The sequence below is a fragment of the Spinacia oleracea genome, chromosome 4, assembly GCF_020520425.1.
Source record: "Spinacia oleracea cultivar Varoflay chromosome 4, BTI_SOV_V1, whole genome shotgun sequence".
NCBI lineage: Eukaryota > Viridiplantae > Streptophyta > Magnoliopsida > Caryophyllales > Amaranthaceae > Spinacia > Spinacia oleracea.
This window is the reverse complement of record NC_079490.1, coordinates 1,308,311-1,332,712: the sequence shown is the minus strand read 5'-3', so window position 1 is coordinate 1,332,712 and position 24,402 is coordinate 1,308,311. Positions and strand designations below refer to the sequence as shown.

The 24,402-nt window shown below is 32.6% G+C and overlaps 1 protein-coding gene across 1 annotated transcript; it reads left to right on the top strand.

Annotated features, from left to right (window-relative positions):
- Positions 1-12,387: 12,387 nt before the first annotated feature.
- Positions 12,388-14,039, top strand: LOC110801880 (serine/threonine-protein kinase UCNL). Its single transcript, XM_022007288.2, has one exon. The coding sequence runs from the start codon at positions 12,507-12,509 to the stop codon at positions 13,737-13,739; it is 1,233 nt and encodes a 410-aa protein (XP_021862980.2). The 5' UTR covers positions 12,388-12,506; the 3' UTR covers positions 13,740-14,039.
- The last annotated feature ends 10,363 nt before the right edge of the window (positions 14,040-24,402 follow it).

Sequence of the window (24,402 nt, the reverse complement as noted above, 5' to 3'; positions counted from 1 at the left end):
GGTTCTAAACTCTCATTATTGTCGATCATACAAATAAAATTATAACGTTACTACGTACGTGTCCACAACTCCACATACATAACGTCATGGCATAACTTGGTCCTTGCCTCCTTGGTATAACACACAACATTTAGAGCTAGTGAATAGGATTGTTAATTATATACTCCGTACATTAGAATTTGATAATTTGCATTATGATTTACTACCTCCGTTCCTAAATGATCTTTACGCTTACTATTTGCACGGCAATTAAGGAATTTTGGTGAACATGTGATGGTGGGGTAACAAATGGAAAATGAGTGGCTATAAATTGTCCAACAATGTGAGTGGATAAAAATTATATTAAAGTATTGTGAGTGGGTAAGTTATGGTGGGCCAAATGAGAGTAAAAAATGGAAATAAAGTAGAGTGTAAAGAACTTTCTGGAACGGACCAAAACGGAAAGCGTAAAGAACTTTTAGGAACGGAGGTAGTACAACTCAAGTAAAAATAATTGCAACGTCAATATCATACGTGTACATGGGATAATAAATAATAATAATCTAACACTTGCTTCTAAGGATAATGGGAAATTATCTTTTGCAATGATATTCATACTTTGGCTTGAATTCACGTAGTGCTATGAGTACCTAAACCAACTTCGTTGATTTGTAATAATTGTCAAATCCAACCCCAAAATATGGAGTATTATTCTACGGGAATCAAAGATAAAAGAGCACTAGAAAACTATGATTAAAGTGATTGTGAGGTCATGACCCAAATTCTAGAGGTTGAACAAACTAACTAAGAAAGGGATATGTATAAAAAGTATATTATTTACGTGCGTTATATTTACCTGATGTTTGTTTATTTATAACTTATGAGAAATTATTTTAGTTGTAAATTATGCTTGGTAATCTTTGTTTTTCATGAACTTATATTATCTAAACTAATTTGAATTTTTTATCATGAAAAAAGTGGGAATATGTAGAAAAGAACTCACCATTTGTAAAAGCACCCCGTTGATTCAATACTTGTCTCATAATGTAGGAACTTTTTACATACTTCATCCATTTCAAAAAAATTGTAACACCTTGATTAGCAGGTTTGCCAAGACACAATTTTGCCCTTAAAAATCTTAAAATTTAATATTATGAAAATATACAATGAAATCAATCCACCACTATTTAACTTATAACATTTGCTTTTAATAAATTAGTAAAAACTCATGGTCAAAGTTATTAAATGAATAAATAGTGACAAAAGTGAAAGTGTTGCAGTTTCTTTGAAACAGATGAAGTATCTTTCAACTAGAGTTCACATAAATGATGAAATGAGACACAAAATCAGACCCCGGACCCAAAATTGAACCCATATTTTTATGTGAATCCATATTCGCCCCAAATCCGATGAATCTAAAGGTCTCAAGAGATTGTAATCTCTAGTCTATAGGAATCTACAATTACTCACATTCTACTATAAAATTTGTGGTCTCGTGCGTTAGCCCACTAAGGCACGCGTGTGCTTAAGAAAGGACAATGTTCTTTTTCTATGTTGTGAACTTGTGACTTTTGTGAGTGCCTTTACAACATAAAGGAGATAAGACTACTTGTATCTTGTAAATTTGTAACATCATTTTGCTATGGAGTAATACTTGGGGTTATTATTTTGAATATTATTATATGTAGTAGTATAAAATATATAGTATGTATACTTAGATGTTAAGGTAATTAGAATTAGGATATAATTCTAATTACCTTAACATTAGATGTTCAAAGTTATTAATGTATATTGAAGAGCTTATTTAATGGTTGGCGAAGATATGAAATATCAACTCTAACTTATTATGGTTATACACTTACATGGATCAAGTAGAGGTGATCAAATTCGGACCAGGTTGAGATCTAACACAAAAATTCATGCCCAAACTCAAAAATTAGGTACACGCTTTTCGGGCTGGGTTGGGGCTTTTGGTTTAAAAATATGTATTTGAAGCTGCCCATACCCACACTTTCTGAACGGATTGAGTCGGGCCGTTGGGTCGGACTATACTTGATCAGGTATAGGATCAAGTAAGACTTTATTAATAATTTTGAAATTTTCTAATCACATCGACTCAACACATAACCCTTTTATGGGCAAGCAAAATCATGTATCCCTCCATATCCTCATCCAAATCACATTGTACGTACAAGTTGAAAATTGAGGATTACTTAATTGGATTAGGCAAAAAGTTAACCACACATCGTTTGGGAGTTTGATTGTTAACTCAATTAGATGATCATCGAGAATCTTTATACATGTTCTTTGTAAATTGCAAAATGTTTAACCTCTGAATCACCCTAGGTAACATATTGAGAATGATTACTTTATTTGGTACTAGTTCTATATACACACAGTGTGTTTTTCAAATTTCAAAAAATTTATACATTTTAAAAGAGTACGTAAAATAAAGAGTATTTTAGATAAATTAGGTAGAACCTATACTCTTACGACATTGGCTTAGTACCCCGTAGAGATATTATACAAAAAAAAATCAATTATCTAGCTATTTAACCAGCACAAGTTGGTGGAATTTATAAAAAAAACTCACTTTATACTTGGGAAAGACTCAAACGTTGACCTGCATAGTTGAGTTGACTAACTTGAGATAGGTAATACGGAGTAGCTCTCTATGATCCTTCTTCTTACCTATTAAGAAAATAATATATTTCCCTACTTTGCCTCTTGACATAAATGCATATTACAAATTTCAATCCTAATTTATTAATTATATAATTAATCAAAATAATTTGGAATGCATTTGACTAGCTTCCTTGGAACAAAAGTGATCAATAATACGGGCCGGGGGTCAAATATAAGTGGGCCATATTGGCCCATATATTCCCTATTTGTTAATATGCATTAGATGGACAAAACAACAAATTTGTAATTGAAAAACAAGGGGTTCCTTTTAATAGGAGATACTATCATGGCCGACAACCACATCATTAAAGTTGACATGGCTTTTTCCTAATGTCTTAAACTTTAACATTAGGACTCATGGGCCATGGGCCCAAATTCTATATATAAAAACTTAAATAAATAAATTGACATTTGGTGTTTTTAATTTTTTATTTCATTTTGTTATACATATTTTAAAGGTAAGACACAAAAACAATGTGGTGGTTCTACTTAATTGCACTATCTCTCTTTTATTAAAATTTAATTTTGATTAGTAGATAACCTTAATCCTTCTATAGTAGTAGGTTCAGATAATTTCAGATAATTCATGTTCGATTTGAACTGTCAGAGTCAACAGGCTATCAAAGGATGCGATTTACTTCTTCGATATTGATGTTGTGCTTGAAGATAATTATCATTTATGTAATTGTCTAAATTCTGTCAATTGGTCGTGTGTTAAAAGGGGTGGTAATTACATTACTCACCGGCTGACTACACTTATGTTGTCTTGGAGTCGAATAAATGTGGGTTAATCATTGCCCCGCAGAAATTGCTATGTATATACTGTTGGATAATTTAACTCTTATTTTATAAGTTCAACTTTCCCCTTAACAAAAATAAAATAAAAAACAATGGTAATTCATGTTTAACTTACTTTTACTTATTTCTACACTCAAATTCGGTACATTCTTTCAAAAAAGAGACAGATAAACAATGCTTGAATATATGAAGTAAATAATTTCACTTATTTCTACACTCATATGAAGTATGTATTAACAATTTAACCTTCTTCCTATTAATTAATTTTACTCTTTAATTAATTTTTGTTTTCTTTTAAATAAATGAGCCAGAAAGTATTTACTCCCTAATTATCGTACTTTAAGTTTTTAACGTAGGTGGAAGCATACATTTTCTCCCACCAAATGATGGCCGACAGGAACGCATTTTATGAAAGTTTGAATTGGGTAAAAAAAAAAATTAAAAAAGAAATATTTGTTGAGGGGACCTTCACAAAGTGTACCCTTAGCTCGTGGGGCTATCATGTCTCCAAGTTTCACTTGTCATTAGAGGCCCAAAAGAAGAACCCATATACGTGTGTGTAATCATTCCTTTCATTAAAGGACACCGGGTCGGATCGGACATCCCATATCACGACTTGACCCAACACGGAAAAAAGTACGGTATGAGAATGAAGTCGTGGGTCGTGTGTTGTGCATGAGCTGTGTTTTTTTAGGGAAAGACATGACAAGGCTTGACGAGATAAACATGCGCGTTAAAACAGTGTGAAAATTAGGGTTAGCTACTCACATACATAAGCACGAGACGCGAGCTTGAGTCGTGTCTGGTGGAACTATTGCACTCGGGGTGGTTCAGGCATATATATGACAAGGCACGCAGGTTTGACACGAGAAATAGCCATACATATATCTATAACGAACTTAATTAAAGATCAAGTTAATAAGAATAACGAGGATAGGATAAGAATACCTGCAATGTTAGGGTGTGTATTTTTATGCACGATTAATCATATAGAGGTTGTGCGAAAGTTGTATCGCGGTCCGCCTTTTATGTTTTAACTCTTAAACAAGGATGAAACTTACACGACCTTCTATAAGAGGTGGGTAGCACTTTCATATTATTATACTGGCTTCTCAACAAAGAGAAAGTGAGTGCATGTTTTAATGGACAACGTAACATGGCAAACAACATATAGATATAAGCATTGGCAAATTAAAAGTGATACTTTTGGAGCTACTAGCCTACTAGTTTGGTTATTATTTACCAATATAAAGATAACTATGATATTGTTTTAAATGTTATTAATTAATTAATAAAGATAAAATCTACACAAATCTTGTAATGCTTTAATTTGCGCACGTACTTACAAAAATATAATTGAGTACATAAATAAAAACAATACAAAATGGCCAGGGTAAAAGTATAGGAAAAAAGATCCGAATCGTACTACAAATATATCCATGGAGATGATCCAACCCAAAGACATGTGGATCACCCTGTCAAGAATCCTTTAAACATTAATTTCAAAAGATTAAAGTTAATTATTACAAACTTGACCTACCAAAAGGGTTTTAATTATTACTACTCCTTATTATTCCTTTACTTGGCCAAAGTTTTACCCGTTCAGTTCAGTTCAGTTCAGCTCCATTCAGTTTAGTTTAGTTTAGTTTAGTTCAGTTCAATTCATCTCCATTACGTTCAGTTCAGTTCACTTCAGCCAAATAAAGTTCAGAAGAACATGGCCTAATTATGTTACATAACTTACATTCATCAAAAGAACGCACTTTACAAAATCAAAGAGGTCTAATAATGTACTTTATGGGGAAATAAGTTCAGATAAAATAAGTTCATCAAAAATAAATGCAGGAAAAATAAGGGTTGATTCAATACAGTTTATAACTAAAGTAAGTTTTGATCAATTCAAATAAGTTAAATTAAATTCAAAAAAAAAAAATTTGAAAATCAAGGAAATAAATAGTGCCAGAGTTTGGCTTCACTAATTATTTTTTCTAGTTAATTATTCGCTCAAGGTAACTTAATAATCACTGATATTATGTCTAGTGAAAGTTGGTTGATCATTAAAATAAAATATAAATGTACATTAATCATGGTCCATAATAACCGTAGTACTACTATAGTACTATATAAATTAATTAGCAATAATTTGTCAACATCCAACTTCCATTAATCATGGTCCATAACTTTACCAAAGGAGTCATGAAGACGCTTAATTTGAAGCTTTAATTCCATTTACTTTTACCTCGTTGCCTTCTTCTTATTCTTATTGTTTATTGATTATTACGAGTATTTGGTTTTCTTAAATCATACTCCGTATAAGATAAGAAACATTAAAATCATATTAAAACAGAATAAATAAATAAAAAATCAGACTAAACCGTAACAGAAAAAATAAAAACACTCACAAAAAACATTCAAATCAAACAAGACCAGGAAAAATCAGAACAAACCAAAAACTAGAAATATCAGACCAGGTTGACCAGGTGAAGATGACATATCTTAGTCGTCCTACATTAAAGAAATTGAAAGACCAAATGGTAAGATTAGTGCGTTATTCCTTCTATTGTCAATTGATTATTTAGGATATAGAAGACCCGTATGACTTGAAATGATTTGTCGAACTCTCTTTTGACGTGAGCTTGTGTTTGTCCCAGCTAAAATTTGTCTATTTCAAGTCAAAGTTTGGTCATATAGTGTTGATGGTTGCATCTAACTTTATTTTTTTGGTTGAGAAAATAACCCTCTTTATGTATTGAGAACCTAATACGATTAGTAAAGTAATGGCAGGGTTAATTAGGGGCATAATTTTGATTATAAAGGTAGTTTAATTTAATGTAATAATTAAGTAGAGTGTCACAATTGTATTCCACGTGGAAGTAAAGTATTTGATGATTGTTTGAAGACCTTTTAGGCTAAGAAAACTCAAACAAAAATCGTAGTGATTGAAGTTCTCACCTTACCAACTTAGGCGGTCATAACTAATTATCAAGTGGAGTAATTAGTGAATTGCACTAAAAAGACTAGATCTTTATATGTATGCTTCAATAAGTTATGTATGTACAATTGTACAATTACCTTTTGTCACAATTATGCTAAAGGTCATTTTAAAACGTTATGTTGATTCTAAAATATTACTCCGTAGATAAGACTGTCGCCTGTTTTAATCAGGAGAGGATATAGCTAGACGAGCTGAATTTAGTTTGGAACTTTAACAAGGAATCATCATGATAATAAGTGTAAGATATACGGCGCGTATGCCTTTTTAAAGTAAGACGATTGAGTTAAATCTTAACATACGTATAATTATTTGAGAAATATCACTAGTAGAATGTGATAATTCAATTAAGTTAAACGAGCTGGCTAGGGGGATATTTGAAATAAAAATGGTTAAATTAAATAGCTAAATTACCAAATTATAATCCTATTTAGAAAACCACATATGGTAGATTTGATTAGAGAGTATAATTAAATTTAATTGAAGTTATACTTATACTAATTTATCTTAAATCAATCAATAAGAAGAGCACGTGACTGTGATGGTGGGTTTGGTTAAGGTAGGTTTATTAATTGATTGATGAACAATTTAATAAAATAAATAAATGGATGATGAACACTTAATTAAGGAATCATGTCATGGAAAATAGAGACAACAAAAAAGGATGTCTATGATTAAATACAAGTAAAGATTTTAAAGTCTAATGACTAGGGAATGCTTTAGTTAAAAGCTAAAAATAAAAGTTTGAAGAACATTCTCAATTAAAAACTTGTTTATAGATTAGTCATATCTTTGTTGAAATTTACCAGACTTGTGACTTGTTATTTCAAAGTTTAGAAGGTAAGATCAAGAACCCTATTCAGGTTTTCAGTTCAGGTACGTGCTTCGTATAATTACTTAATCATGTGTGACGATTTATTTATTTTTGGTGTAGAGAGAGTCGCTATGACAAAAGATATATATAGACAAGATTCGACCGCAGATTTTAGGTATTAGTTCGGACTTCAATGCTTTATCACTAAGTTAGTTGACATCCATAACCATGTGATAATGTGAATATGTGATTGGTCTCTTTATCATAATTTTCCCATACCACCTTTCTCCTTTTTCCTTGAATCTTTTGATATTTTCCAAAAGAGAACTAGTGAAGAATAGGGTTAGAACTTTAAGACCTAAATCAAAAGCTAAGTGGGGTTTAACTAAATTAAAGCCTCCTAATTAATTAATTACTTAACAATATCTTGTAAAACACGTACATATTTCATAGGTGAATTGAAAGATAAAAAGATATTCAATCATATAACTATGATAATTTTTTAAATTCTTATTTTCAACATATTTAAAACGTACATACTAAAAATAAAAAACTATGTAATATGAAGTATATTGCATGAGAAGGATTTCAATGAACGATGTTACTACAATGGCGATCAAGTTAGCATGTTTGGAAATCTTGAAAAAAAAAGTAAAATTAATGGTGTAATTACCACGTACTCGTACATTAGTAACCTAATTAAGTAGGGTGCCTAATCCTCTCTCGCAATTTAAATTTCGGACCTCAAATTATGTTAAATCAAATGAGAAAACATTTATAATTAAGTTTCTTTAATTAGAACTAAATTAATAATAAGTTTTACCATTGTTAATACTTAATATATACATAGTACATGGTTTTTTAAACATGCATATTAATCGCTATATATTCACAAAGATGCGTGGTTCGAACCTCTACACATGCTTTTTGAATTTAATTTTTAGTGGAGTATATCACCCAATAATAATTCTTGCACATAATTGATTAACACTAATTGCTCAAAATCTCAAATATCCTAATTAACGATTGTACGTACGTACCCTAATTAAATTATTCCTAAAAAAAAAAACAATCGTACAAAAATATACAGCCTAAACCACTACTTAGATTCTGTATTTTATGGCATGGGGTTGGGAAGGGGCTTTCACATAATAATCAAAATACCGTACACACTAGATTTTCATATACATAAATTAACCATATAATATTATTTTTTCGTAATAAAAAGAAATATTATCAGACTGTCTGATATGATATGATATTAATTAAAATATATTCATAAAAAACAAAGGGTACGGAGCATTAAAACAACTTCACAAATCAACTACGTACGTCAACTAATGAACAATTAAAAAATAATTGATACTAATAAATTTAGCTGGATGATGATCGAATACCTTAATTACATGAGTAATCTGTTTTTGTTACACTGGCACAACTAATTAGATGCCCAATTATCTCAATTATTGCAAATAATCATGCTTTATGTTATGCAATTAACAAATAATACTTTGCATGGGGGAAGAAATAATTCAACTATATATTTATATATCCTCTTCGATCAACTATTTATATTCATAAACCTAGGAAGAATAATTAATTAATGTAACATTATTTAAAATATAAATAAAAATTATATAAATGAGAAAAATATATAGAGAGATAAGATAAGAGGAAGCAATGACATGGAAACAACATCCCAACAAAGGCACTAATATTAATATATAAACATCCCCAACTCCCCAAGGGGCACGTTGGTGTATCCCCTTGTACTCCCATAATCCCATGTTTTTTTTAATTATAAAGTTATTAATTTCAAATTTATTATTCATCTATTAGTTGGCTGTTACAAAATAATCCATGTTATCATTACAAGAAAATGATAATAGACTTAAACTGAAAATTAGTTTACTGAAAGACGTATAATTTTAACATGCATTCCTAAATTAATTCTAAATTTATAGCTCTAAGGTTGTATATATCATTTTCCTAAGTCGATCGGTATAACTAATCTATATATGAGGGTGTAATTATATACTCCTTATATATGTGATTATGGAGGATGCATATATGGGTCATTTAAGTTTTTTCCCGTAATCATAAACGCTTTACCACTATTAAGTCACATAAAGGCTCAAAGATTTCCGGGACTCGGTCACGTATATATACTCCCGGAATTTCGAGGGATATGCAATATATGATGCCATATAAAGTTGTTTGAAATCATAAATACTCTCTAACTGGTCACATAAATCTCGAAAATGCTTTATTCAATTCCAACAAAACGAGACGTGTACTAAACTGGAAAGACTATCATTTAAGAGCCGAATTAGATGATTCTACCCATTCAAATATTCAATATGCCTTTTGGTGCCTCATGGGATAAAAGCATTTGGACCTCTAACTTTCCGCCTCTGAAAATGTGCAAATTTTATTGAATTTGAAGGTTATAATACAAAGTCATAAATTATTTTCTGAATTTCCCCCTAAAATTTAGGTGAAAGTATAAAGTGTCTCCTAGGATCATAAAAAATGGTTTGAACCCATTTAAAACCTATGTGATTATTGGGATTTCAGGATGCATTATAAGGGTAATTAATCTATGCTTAAATAAAGCTAAAACTAATCTATTTATATATGTTTAAATTAGGAATGTAAATCTACACTTATTCTTGTAGGTAGCTCTAAAAGTGAAAATATTTCCGTAAAATCATCCAAGTTTTGTCTTATACTTGGCCCATTTTTTATCATAAATAGGTGGATATATAATTATATATAAGTCAATAGGTGTATTAAATAATTGAATTAAATCTCATAAATGCTTACACGTGTGACTTTAATTATTTTATTTTGTCGTCATTCAACACTATAATTAGTCCAATAGTCCAATAGGAGTGTATAATATAGTCCGTATTTGCTAACTCCATATCCAACTCATAATACGTGGACCGTACCAAGGATTTCATACAATACTCCCACTTCCATGTTACTTGATTAATAATGTTCTACTATGGCCGTTAGATTATCTCATATTCTCAATTTAGTTTAATTTTACCAACTATTCAAATATTTTTGTGTGTGCGAATGAGATACAAAGGACAGAACGATTAGTACATAGTTTGATCTTTGCTCACACTCAAAACGAATGCCATATCGCATATTTATAGTTAATTAAGTTGTAGTTTACCATCAACAATTCAACACCGGGTTATTAAATCTACAAGATTTCCTTCAGAACCACCCCAGAAGAGAAGGATCTCCTTAAATGATTTTCGTAACCAAAAAAAAGAAGTTTTCCAAAGTTAAGTGAAATATATACAATCGTCTACATTTTACCTGTGAGTCCTTGATGAAATTACGGCTTCTCTATTCCCTAAAATATGGTAGAGATTTCATGAGATATAAACTTATGCGATGGTGTTAAACGTGAAAAGAACAGAGTTTAAGTGGTTACCTACTCCCTAATTTGTAATAAGTTTTCATATAGTAGAAGTTATTTTGAATTACATTAACTAATTATCTACTACTCTAAGTCTATTATAATCTACGCTTTAACTTTCATGATATATATTTATTCTTTTTGAACACAAATAATTGTCGAGTATCACATTTTATAAAGATTCTATTAGTTATTACGGAATAGATGTTAATTATTAGCTGATTTGATTACTATTAACCCGTAGTAGTTTATTTCAGCTGATTTAACTAACTAGTTGAACACCGGGATATATTTTACAATGAGGAGGCAGGTAGGGCGCCAGACAGGTCTTACCAAATGATGGTTGCACCGTGCACCATCTATTATAAATCCCTCCAAAACCCCATTAATAGAAATAAAATAATTGTTGTATAAAAAAAGAAATAAAATAATTCAATGCAAATTAATTACTCAACAAACAGAAATAACACCCTCTCTCACACACATCACACATGCTCCATCACAACAGACTCTCATACAACACGACCACACTTTTTAAATAAAGGAAAAACCCAAATTAAAAAATAAATAAATTTATAGGTTAATGATTAAATGATGGATTTTCATGTTACAAGCGTCAACTAGCTTAAGAGCATCTTCAATGTTAAGCTAATTTGACAATTAGCTTGTTACGCCACATAAGATTTCAAGCTATTTCATTGTCTAGCTAATTTGTGCTCCAATGGCTAGCAACTAGCTTGCTATTTAAATTGGTCTCATTTGTCCCACTTGTCAATTAACATTTGAGAGCTAGTTGTCAAGCAAATTAGCTTGTTTAAGTTAATTTGTTTGGCCAAGCTAATTTATTGTTTTCACTCCAATGGTCTAGCTATTAGCTTGAAACTTTTATAAATTTCAAGCTAGTCCCTAGCAACAACCATTGGAGATGCTCTAATTGGTAAAATATTAAAGAGAAGATACGTAATATCAAGGATTAAATTTCATCTATATTATTTGTCGACCGGCTTGTCCTATATGGCTCTCTATACAACAAAAAAAGAACTAATGAATTTAACGATCACTAGTCATTGATGACATTATGTATTTGCTAATCGTCAACTTTTGTGTTAGATCGTTTTATCGAAAATACCGCTTTGATTGCTTAACTAATTGGTTCAAGTGTTTAGCTAATTAGTTTCATTGCTTAAATAATTGATTTTAGTGCTTAACTAATTACTTCTGGTACTTAACTAATTGATTCCATTGCTTAATTTATGGAGTTAACGATCACTAGTCATTGATGGCATTATGCATTTGTTAATAGACAACTTTTGTTTATGACCTTTTTATCGAAAATACTGCTTTGTGCTTAATTTTAATTGGTTGCATTGTTTAACTAATTAGTTCTATGCTTAAGTAATTACAATGCTTAACTAATTTGTTCCTTACTTAACTAATTGATTTCATTGATCGATTAACTTAATTATAGGACACAATACAGTATTTTGTGTAAGACCATCTTATATAAAAGTTTATATTTGTTAATCGATCGGGATATTTGATGAAATTATGAAACTAAATAAAGTACAAAACATTTATATAGAGTGAATCGAAAATAAGAGGCATTTCATGAAAAATCCGTACCATAATACAACACGACCACACTTTTAAATAAAGGAAAAACCCCAAAATAAATAAAACCAGCCATACTATTTATATCTCATCATCGTCTTCCTCCCCACATCTTTAATTAGCTTTCTCTCTCATTTGAAGTCATTTCCCCATTCTTCATCCCTCTCTCTTTCTCCCTCCACCAAAAAATGGAGCCCCACCCGAAAAACCTCAACATAGAAAACATACGGGCAATCAAAGTCCTCGGAAAAGGCGCAATGGGTACCGTATTCTTAGCCCACGATTCCGACTCCGACCCGGATGCAACCACCCCTTTCGCCCTCAAAGTAGTCGAGAAATCGCTACTTTACCACAAACACAACGACGCCCAACGCCGTGCACGGTGGGAAATGTCGGTGTTAGCCACCATGAAAAACCACCCATTCCTCCCTACGTTACTGGGCTCATTCGAGACCCATGAGTTGATGGGCTGGGCTGTCCCGTTTTGCTGCGGCGGTGATCTGAATGTTCTCCGGTACACCCAAAACGACCGCGTTTTTAGCTCCGCCGCGATTAAATTCTACCTGGCTCAGATCGTGTGTGCTCTTGCGCATCTTCATAGTATGGGGATTGCGTATCGGGATTTGAAGCCGGAGAATGTTCTGGTGCAAAGCTCCGGTCACGTGACACTCACGGACTTTGATCTTTCGAGGAAGTTGTCGTCGTTTCGGAAGAAGAAGCCGGTAAGTTTGGGTTCTTCCGAAATGGATATGGCTTTTTTTAAGGAGTGTAAGCCTCCGCCACCGCCGCCACCACCGCGACGGAACAACTTAACCCGAATTCTAACATACGGAGCTAATATCGATACCGGTCTAAGAAAGCCGAAATCCGCCCGTGTTTCACCCAGGAGAGCGAGTTTCGCCGCCGGAAAACGCTCAAATTCCTTCGTCGGCACGGAGGAGTACGTTTCGCCGGAGGTGGTGAGAGGTGAAGGTCACGAGTTCGGCGTTGACTGGTGGGCCCTTGGTATTCTCGCATACGAGATGTTATACGGTAGAACACCGTTTCGTGGCAAAAACAGAAAAGAAACGTTTCGAAACGTGTTAATGATAAAACCGGAGTTCATCGGAAAACGGACGTCACTTACAGATTTGATCGAACGGTTGTTAGAGAAAGACCCGAATAAACGGTTGGGTCATTTTAGAGGGGCGGAGGAGATTAAAGAACATGAGTTTTTTAAAGGGTTGAGGTGGGACCTACTAACGGAAGTTGAACGGCCGCCGATTGTTCCGGCGACGGTTGACGTCGACTTAACGAATGTCGTAACGTTTGACGTACGTGAATATTTTCCCAAGTCGAGGTTGCCGCCGTCATTGCCGCCGTCGCCGGGGCGGACTTTGTCCTCCTTGTCGGAGGAAAGGGTTTCACTAACGGAATTCTGAATTTCTGATGCAAAATGTCAGAGTTAGTTATTATTCTCCTTTTTTTTCTTTTACTTTTAATTTGGGCAAAGTTTTTAGTGTATATAGAAGTACTCCGTAAAAATTAATAATTGTAGGGGTAGTTTAGGTATTTTAGTTTTATGCTAATAGGTGTTGATAAAATATTGAGGGGTGTATAGTAATTTTGTTAATGGTCACGTGAGGTGCACATAAGTTTGCTTCATTCTATTATCTTTTTCTTTTCCTCGTGGAATTTATGATTATGAATGAGGCAACAAATAAAATCTGGCTTTTCTTCCATTTGATTTTTACTGAAATTAAATTATCTGAACTTATTTTATTTATTAAATTATTTTATCTGAATTTATTTTGTGTATTAAAATATTTTATCTGAACTTATTTTGTGTATTAAATTATTTGAATAGGTAAATTAACCATATGTCCTTGTAGATTCGACTCCTTTCAAATCGTAATAAATATCACACTTTCTTGTGCATACAGTTTAAGAAAATAGTAGACGCGAACCACAAAATGAGTTGCTTAATGCAATACTTTATCAGTTCTTATTTAATTGACACAAATTAACTTTAGTAATATTCATACATTTAGTTGACACAGTTTAACTAAATATACTTAATTGCCAAATAAAACGAAGGAAATAAAGGAGTGTGAAGGTTGAAAAAGTTAGTTGGTCATGTTAGGTGAAGTACGTAAACACATTTTTAATAATGTTATTCATCCATTATTCTGAAACGGCCGAAAAAGAAACGTGATAAAGTATTTATTTTGACAAAAAAATTTACTTTTGTTAGACTTACCTGCTCTTATTTATGATGAAATAAGTCAAAATAAGTTGAAACAAACCGACCTCTACCGTAATTTTTGAAAAAAATAAAAAGTAATGGTTGTGAATTATGTAATGGACTCATCTTTTGAGATATTCCTCGTGTTGTGCCATCATGAAGGCTTATGACAAATTATAGCGTCCTTTGATAATATAATTATGGGCATTATAGTAATTCTTGTTTAAGGGAGCAAAACTTTGAAGGACATAAAATTAAATGTTGACATTAACAAAAGGTTTAGCATTGTAGACTTGTCAAAATAGGTTGAGTAGACAATGAATTAATTAACAAATTTCAATTCCCTTTCCATTTCCATTTATAGAACTATTTTTGATGTATCATGTGTGGATCATGTGACACAAACGGATATTAACTAGTAACGCGTTCTTTTGTATAAGAGTCTTTCGTTATGTAGCGAAAATTACTTTACAGTAATTTAGTAACGCGTTCTTTTGTACAAGAATCTTTCGTTATGTAGCGAAAATTACTATACAGTCGTTTAGTGTATCTGGTTAGCGAAAATTGCTAATAGTATTGGTTAATTTTAGGTTTTAAGTCAATGAAATGAAACCAACTTTAATATTGTTCTAGTTACAAGGGTAAAGTCACCTTGCTTTAAGTTTTTTTTTTTAATTTCCCTTTTAGATAAAGATGTACCAAATCATAATTCAATATAGAAAAGATATTCAAAGACCATCATTTGAAGAAATGTACATAAACTCACTCTTGCAAGAAGGGTATCATAATCCATATCTTAAATAATAAGTTTTTTTCATAGATCTGAAATCTAAATAAAAGAAAAACACACGAAAATAAAAATAAACTACAGAGGAGTTAGACGTGGGATAGCCACGCACCAAGAATCATCGTTCAAAATTATACCATAACTCTAATAGTGCACTATGTAAGATATGGATGTTGATGTGTTCAGTGGCGGACCTTGAACGGTTTTACGAGGGGGGCCGGTAGAAAAAAAATTAAGCAATATACTATGTAATTATACAATTATACACAAATTTTGGGGGGGGGGGGGCCGTAACTAAAAATACACTATAAAATTTTCCGGCCGGGGGGGCCAGGCCAACCCCAGCCACAACAAAGATCCGCCCCTGGATGTGTTGAGTAACACCTTTGTGTGCAAGCCAATCGTTGCTCGATTTCCCTTTCTATAAACATGTAATAAAACTCATGTTGTTGAATCCATATCATTCTAATCCTTTAAGTCTCAACTAATGGTGTTTGATGGTTTCAAAGTGCCTTCTATGACGGGCAGATATCCCCCAAAATCTTTTGAGTTTTTGAGACCGAGTCCTGAAATCTCCAAAATTGGTAAAAAAAAAAAGGGGTGTATATAGCCTTCATTTTTTTATAATTTGGATTTTTTTCGATAATTCGGAAGCTGATAGAATAATTTACAATTGATTTTTCAAGGGTAATTTGAATTTTGTAGTTACATAATTATACTAATCTAATCTAATCTAAGTTGTTATATAAAAGAATGTTGCAAACTTTTATAAAGTGGAGAGGCTACAAAGCCTATAAGACTACGGAGTATAAAACACTCCTAGACAGGATACGATGGAAGGTAACATCTACAACGTACACTATCATGCAAGGTTGATTAATATTTAGACTTTATAGGTTGTTTGTTTCCTTCTTTAAAATAGCATAGCCTAAAATATTTCGTTATCTAAAGAAGATTGTCTAAAATGGTCCCTTGAATATTACTCCCTATATATGCTTGTTGCAATAATGCAATAGGTTGAGAAAATATAGTGGAAGAAAATAAAAATAAATAATGGTCCCTTAAATATTCTCCTTTTTCTAAAGAAATAATAATCCACAAAATGCTAAATTTTCAATTCCTTGGTTGGCAAGTGATATATATGGATAATGTACGTCTAAAAAAATATGAAAGTAAACCAACATAAGTTGGTCGGGGACTCGATCACTTAATTTGTGACTTGAAAGTCATAAGGTCGAGCCCATCAGCCGCGTTATACGTGTTTGAAAGTGGTTCAAACGTTAACCTATATAACTGAGCTGATTATCTTAAGATAGGGGTCAGTTTAGTAGGATCATTCTTTGTTATCTAAAAGAAATTGAAAGGAAAAGAGGGAATATTTACTTACGTGACTTTGTATCATGCATGTGTTTTCAGAATAGCATTCGGTTCTCTAAAACAATATTCCCATGTTATTGAGTCCACATATCATCTTGCATGCATGTTCATTATATTTTTATATTCTGTTAATTTATAGGCCTTGTTCTCTTCACCTGTTTTGGTCTTACATTTTTTAGTTTTTGGTATGGTATGATCTGGTCTAGTTGGTCTGAATATTTTCTCATTTTTCGTGAGTGCTTTTTGCTATTTCTGGTCTGATTTAGTTTGATTTTGCTGGTCTGATCTAATAAGCAATAACAATAAGATGAATAGAACAAAGCCATATCTTTATACAATTTGTATTTTGTATTAAAAATCTAACAACACCAACAATCTAATCTTTGAAAAGTTGTACGTACGTATACATAATAAAAAAAAATTAGATCAAAATAGGTGAAGATAACAACTTTTATTTCTATTTTTTATACTACAAAAAAGTTATCTCAATTTGATTTGTATTCTTGTCATATTAATTTTAGATAGTGTTGCCCTCAATAATTTCTTACTCCGTACTCTACAATCACAAATGAAATAGGCTGCGCAGGAATTTTGGCCCCCAATAATTAATTCCTCCCAATCAATGAATAAAATGGCAAATAATTTAGTAGTACCATGAAACTAGCTTGTCAAAAATCCAAGAAAAGTACTTTATTTACATTAAAAAATAGTACGATTGAAAGCCGTAACCGCACCCCTATATGTTATAGCCATTATAAGTTGTCTAGCTATGAATTTTGTTATGATTTGAAACATTCGATGGCTAGAAAATATTTGAATTTCATAATTTTGTGTTGTATAAAAAATAGTATAAATAAGAATAAAAATTGTAGTGCCTCGTGCAAAACAAATAATTCTATGTTATTGTATTTATTAGTGTTACCTAGCTTAAAAGGCAAAGTGAGTGCAACTATATCCGTGTCGAGTTCTGTTACTCCTGTAGTGGCTTGCGCTCATCTTTGATGCAGATAACGTTGATATATTGTTACAAATTTGTATGTTGTTTGTACAAAGGTAGTGTTTATTTGGTAACTCTTCTTTAATTTACAGGCACTAATAAGGCTTTATTGGTATTGATATGTATGCAATAAAAAATTAATCAGCACGTGTAAGAGTAATTTGCATTGACTTTGGATAAGGGTGGCGATTGGGGTCAACGGGTTGGTTTCAGGTTGATTTTGGATAATGCCTAAAAGTATATAAAAAAATAGTGTAAAACTTGATATTACTACAAAATATGATAAATAGGTCAAATCAGGTTGAATTAGAGTCATTTAGGATCGTTTCAGGTGTGGTTTTCCTTACTAACTTCAGGTAAGATTCGATCCATGTTATCTAATCGGGTTAAGAATTGCCATCCCTAATTTTGGATGCAATATATTGCCCTAGACTTCCTCCCAATCTCCCATATCTCATATCTCTGATATTTATGTTCAAGTACTCGTACAACTCCCACACAATCCCATTTCTCATGTCTCTATCTAGATAAAAACAATTTCTTTTGTTTCTTCTACTCATATTGTCTTTGCTTCTAATACCCGTGACAAATTCTCCTTCCTACTTCTAACAATTCCCACTTTTGTACTTAGCTTAGCTTCCTAGACAACAAATTCCATCATAAATTCATAAACAAATTATGATTTCTCGTATTTTTAACTTTTTACCAGCCAAACAACATTCATCAAATGTACTTTTTCTGCTTACCTTAGCTTCTTAAACACCAAATTCCATCATAAATTCATAAACAAATTTCGATTTCTCATATATTTTTTTAACTTTTTACCAGCCAAACAACATTCATCACGTACATATACTTTTTCTACTTACCATAGCTTCCTAGACACCAAATTCCATCATAAATTCATAAACAAATTTCGATTTCTCATATTTTTTTTTTAACTTTTTACCAGCCAAACAACGTTCATCACATATACTTTTTTCTACTTACCATAGCTTCCTAGACACCAAATTCCATCATAAATTCATAAACAAATTCCGATTTCTCATGTTATTAACTTTTTACCAGCCAAACAACATTCATCACATACTCTTTTTCTACATACTCTTTTTCTACTTAGCGTGCATTAAATATGTGCATGGATTAGTAAATAGATAGCACGAATGGCTCCAAAAAAATCACCAATAAAGCTAGAAGACTACTAAAATAAAGTCATTTTCAAATCTAAGAACCCTAGATATTAGATCACATACCCTATAAATGAAAGGGTCCCCTTAAATGATAAGGTCTAGTACAGTGGAAACAATGACCTTTGGTTCTAATTCAACTGTCTCTTTTTGTTTGGGAGTATGATCTATATATCGATCAATTAATTTTCATCAACTCATTATCATGCAAATATTATAATGGAGCCCACCTTAGACATCTCTACCCTAAGCTTGTGGTGTCAACCACCATCAACCCTAATACTATCCCATGTGCATATGTGTATTACCAACGTACACTTCCCACAAGCTTCAATTCTTAGATCGTCTTCTCTTATCTTGAATTGGTCTTTGTGCAACTCTCAACTAATTCATTGGCAATGTCTATGTAATTAAGAGGGATAACTATACATGGATAGGTTTACATAGGGGGAGTTCTCTTCGTCGGATAAATTTGAACGTATTTGAAGTTATCTGAAATGAACTTATCTGTACTGATTGGATCGGTTTACTTATATAGGGAGCGTTCTCATCGTTAGATGAAGCTTGAACTCATATGAGTTGAGCTAAGCTTATTGGAACTGATTGATTGACTTGATAGGACCTGATCTAACCTGATTGAAACGTACTTATTGGATCAGATTGATCAAACCTGATGCAAGAGTAAACTGGAGAGAGCAAACCTATAGGACTTGATCAAAATTTATAGGACCTGATTGAAACTTATTGACCTGATCAGATCTGATTACTCCATATTACTTATATGAAATTATTAGACCTAACACTTATTTTTAATTTAAAGATGAGAGAATACACCCTTAGACAACGAAGTATATGTGCTCCAAACTCTAATGATAGATCGATACCACCCCTTAAAAGTTTACCTAATTGGGGTGCGTTATCTTCACCAGATGAAACCTGAACTTATTTAAACTAAACTTATTAAAAATAATTAAACATGATTGATACTATTAGACCTGGTTGGTACTTATTGAAACCGATGATCAAGTCTGATTGCAAGAGAGTAAACTTATACGTAGTAGAATTTCATTAGAACTTATTGACTTGGTATGTCCTGCTTGACGGCTTATAACGTACCTGAACTTATTAGAAATGAAACTTATGTTTTTAAGTTGAAAAGACGCGCCCTTCTTTAACACCCACAAATTACAGGTATCATATGTACTAAGTATCATTTAATATGCTAAATTTTTGTCGATCATGCCTCCTCTCCTTTGTTGTTTAGGTGAAACAAACAAAAATCCATCATACTAAATTAAAATTACAAAAGGTACATATATAATACTCACTTTTGTCGCCGCATTTTCCTTTTTGGCCTGTCTCAAAAGACTGTCACGCTCTATACTTAAAATAGTCTTAATGATCCCAACTTTACTCTCGCATAAATATATTTGGTCCCGATATATTTATCTCTTTCCAATTCACTCAACCAGTTCTTAATAAAACACTTTTAGTATACGGGGTTAATAATACACATTCCAAACAAAAGAAACCTAAAAACTAAATAGTAATGGTTCCATTTGTCGGGCCAAAACTAAGGGCCAACTTTTGTCTAAATTCATTCTCTATGTCTCGTGACTCAAATAGGTGGAACCCAAAAACCTTGTTTGCTATCAACAAAAACCTCTAAATGAATCTTTTGTCCATTGTTACACTCTAATATCTTTGGTTTTTATCTCATAATTTAATTTTTTGATTGATGATTCTATTTGTTTGGTCCATTGTATGTGCCTAAGGCTAAAAGGGCATGTAGTCTTCCTCATTTTATGGGTGTTACTATCACATTGATATTAACTTATAGTATATGGTATGTCGATTATCATAATTTAGCCCAATTTATAGGCTTTAGTTGTTGAGTTTTGCATGATATAAGGAGATAATTAATTAACCTTTTTCAATTACTCCATGTATTGTATGATCCGTGATTGTCCTTGTGACGAACGTGACGTGACGTGCATGTATTCTGATATGTCTTTTGTTATAACGTATACAAGAAAAATAATTAAGAACGTACGTAAATAAAGAACACATGCATGATTTAACGTGAAATATTAATAACGGGTTAATTACGTCAACATGCAAAGGAGAGGAAAACTTTATTGATCTTGAGGAATACATGCAGATTATAGAATAAGGATAATTATGACAAGAGAGTTTATATAATGCTTTCTACACAGTCTTCACGAGGTGGTACCAAAACTTGAGATCAAAAAATCACGCTTACATCATTTGTCACCTTACCCTCCGTGTCTCTCTCTCTACACACACCAGAAAAAAACATATATTCCGGTGAATGATAGAGATTATGATCTTAATTCGTTGGAATTTTGTTTGAATGTTGTTTGTTTAAATAATTAAGCTTGTCATATTATACCAATTTTGTTCCTCGTTCATGTGTTTGTCACTTTGTTGTTGATTTTGATTCCTTAATTTAGCTTAATTAAGGGAGGTGTCACTTGATTTTCTATATTTTTAGCACATGTGTAGTGTTTTTTTTAAAAAAAATAAATCATGATCATTAAATGAAATTACTACACATCTCTTATAAGAGGGTAGCACATGTACGTATAGTGTTGATTTCGTCGTGTTTGCTATTAATCATGCAAGTTTACATTGATTCATTTTGGACTTAAACTAAACCTAATTCGTAATATTTCCTTATTTTCACCTATAATTTTATCTTCTTTAATTTATAATTAAACTTCCGCTAAATTGCATATTTATTCAGTAATAATACAACACTACAATAATTTGTATCTTTTATAACAACCTAATATTGTTCTCTGGGATTGGCTTTGGGCTTTTCCTGCGCAGCTTAGGTGGAAGGCGAAGAAGGTCCCCTTCCCGGAGGGCCCGAGCCATTAGTGAGATACCACTCTGGAAGAGCTAGAATTCTAACCTTGTGTCAGGACCTTCGGGCCAAGGGACATTCTCATGTAGACAGTTTCTATGAGACGTAGGCCTCCCAAAAGGTAACGTAGGCGTGCAAAGGTTTCCTCGGGCCGGACGGAGATTGGCCTTCGAGTGCAATGGCAGAAGGGAGCTTGAGTGCAAGACCCACCCGTCGAGCAGGGACGAAAGTCGGCCTTAGTGATCCGACGGTGCCGAGTGGAAGGGTCGTCGCTCAACGGAGCTAACAACCCAACAAAAACGGGAACAATCGTCGCAAATGTCTTTTATGACGGGTTAACGACGAGATTTTCCATTAACGACGACCCCTTTTTATGACAGGTGGGTTCGCGACAGAAAATCCCGTCGTTAATCAACGATTATTGGTCTTTAGCGACGGGATTTCCCGTCGTTAATGGTACAATTTCTGTAGTGTAAAGTTATTGACTTTTATTCTTCCTCCCGTCCGTTAAAAAGTACTTAATTAAAGGAGAAACTTAAACCAAAAATACAAGTAGATCCAAGAGATGAAAACTTGTAGGGTGATGATAAAGGTCGCAAGTTGCGACAATATTTAGTTGTCGCAATCTTACGTGTTGGAGTTTAATTGGTACATGTATGCGCCACGTAGGCTATACGTCATCATAATATTTTTACTATCAATGCAATATTTTTACTATGAAATTATGTAAATACGGTAATCAATATAAAGAAGGAAACAAATTAGAATATTAAGATTTTCCTACCTTTTTTTGATACATGTATAATAGAATATATAAGTTAAATATTTTAATTTCCTATTTAAATCGCGACACATAAGCATGCCATGTCATCATTGTGACACGGCTTAAAGGTCGCATGTTGCGACCTTTATCATTTTGGAAACTTGTAAATGTTATCGACTTATCATAGTCGTTCAATAGGTATAAACCAACTTGAACAATGTCCAATAAATCACAAGTACATTTATGTAATTTCCCAAATATAGTTAGTCCTTATTACTGTTGTAATTACCTTATAAATGTAAGGTCACTTTCGGTAGGTAAATTAACAGTGGGTTTGAGAGTGAGAAAGAAACATACAGTAGTTTTTTTTTTTTTTTTTTTTTTTAATGTTTTTAACCTTATCATTTGGTACGATTGTCTGTAATAAGCTAGACATTAATATGGGATTAAGACTTAAAACATTAAATTTAAGGTATGTAATGTTTGTTTACATGATTTATAGGAACAATAATAGTGCGAAAAAGTTACACATAAACTTTGTTTATGGGACCTCTTAGTACTAATTGTCTACCTGCTTTTTTTTTTTTTTAAAAAAAAAAATTTATTTATTAGTTTTGCTTCATTCTTAATTACATATGGTTTAAGCAAGAAACAGTACAAGTGTCAGAAATTGTCAACAATAAGTGATCACATTTATAAACATTACTATAGATTTATAGGACATGCCCTTAATTTTTTGGTTATTGTGGTCCTTTGCCTTGTTGGTTGTAATAATGCAAAGTAAGGGTAGTCCTTATAGTCCTTAATGAGCTCAACTAAATGGTGACTCCATTGGGGTACTCCATAATAATTTTATTCAATTTTCTCCAGAATGGTCTATGCAGTTCTTAGGGTTGTAAATATGAGTATGTGATATATTTCGTAGAATTAATTTAGAAATGTATTACAAAATCCCGCCTTAATCGGTATAATTAATGTTTGATAAGGGCTCGTTTGGTACTACTGTAGCTTTCAGTTTTTGGGGTTTTTTTTTGGTTTTGAAAGTCATATGATTTAAATTGAATGATGAACTTAAAATTAGTCATACTTATAGTAATCATGGTGATTTTGAAAACCGATAACAAAAAACTGGAAAACTACTTTTTGTGGTTTTCATATTTTGGTTTTTAGTTTTGTAAAAAACAAAAAACTGGAAACAAAAACCGATACCGAACGGGGCCTTAGTTAATAAAGTGTTAAGAGAGGGTCTCCAAGACCCGAGTTCCATTCCCGTCTATACCAATTATCAGCATGTCCTTTAAGGCTCTCTCTACACTATTTGTCAGCTTGTCTTTTGAGGCTAACTCTACACCTAACCAAAAAATATTTAATAAAATGTTTGATTTATACTAATATTTCTATTTTTAGCTAGCATGTTGAGACAATTGGACTACTATATTAGGAGGTGATGGGCTGAGTACATTTGAGTGAGATGAAAGCCTCCTCTGCTGCCCCTAAACTATGATGGGCTCAGGCCCAAACTAATTGGCAACCTCGTTTCTTTCCCATTCCGGGGGAATAATCATGGGAATTGAGCTCAACATTTCTTCCCCAAACCAATAGGTGATTAAAATTCGGGCCGGGTCAGACTTTAACACAAATATTCGTGCCCGCACCCATAAATTTGGTGCGGGATTTTCGGGCCGACATGGTTTTTTTGGGCTTTTTCGGACAACGTTCGGGCTTTGGTCGAAAAATGCGTATTTGAGGTTGCCCAACCCCGTACTTTTTCGGGCCGGACTGGGTCGAGGCAACGGCCGGGCCATAGATGATCAGGTCTACCCAAACCCATATTCATTTCCTGTTCTCACTTAACAAAC

Excerpts from the sequence above, each read along its gene's own strand:
- LOC110801880 (XM_022007288.2), top strand. The coding sequence starts at position 12,507 with ATGGAGCCCCACCCGAAAAACCTCAACATAGAAAACATACGGGCAATC.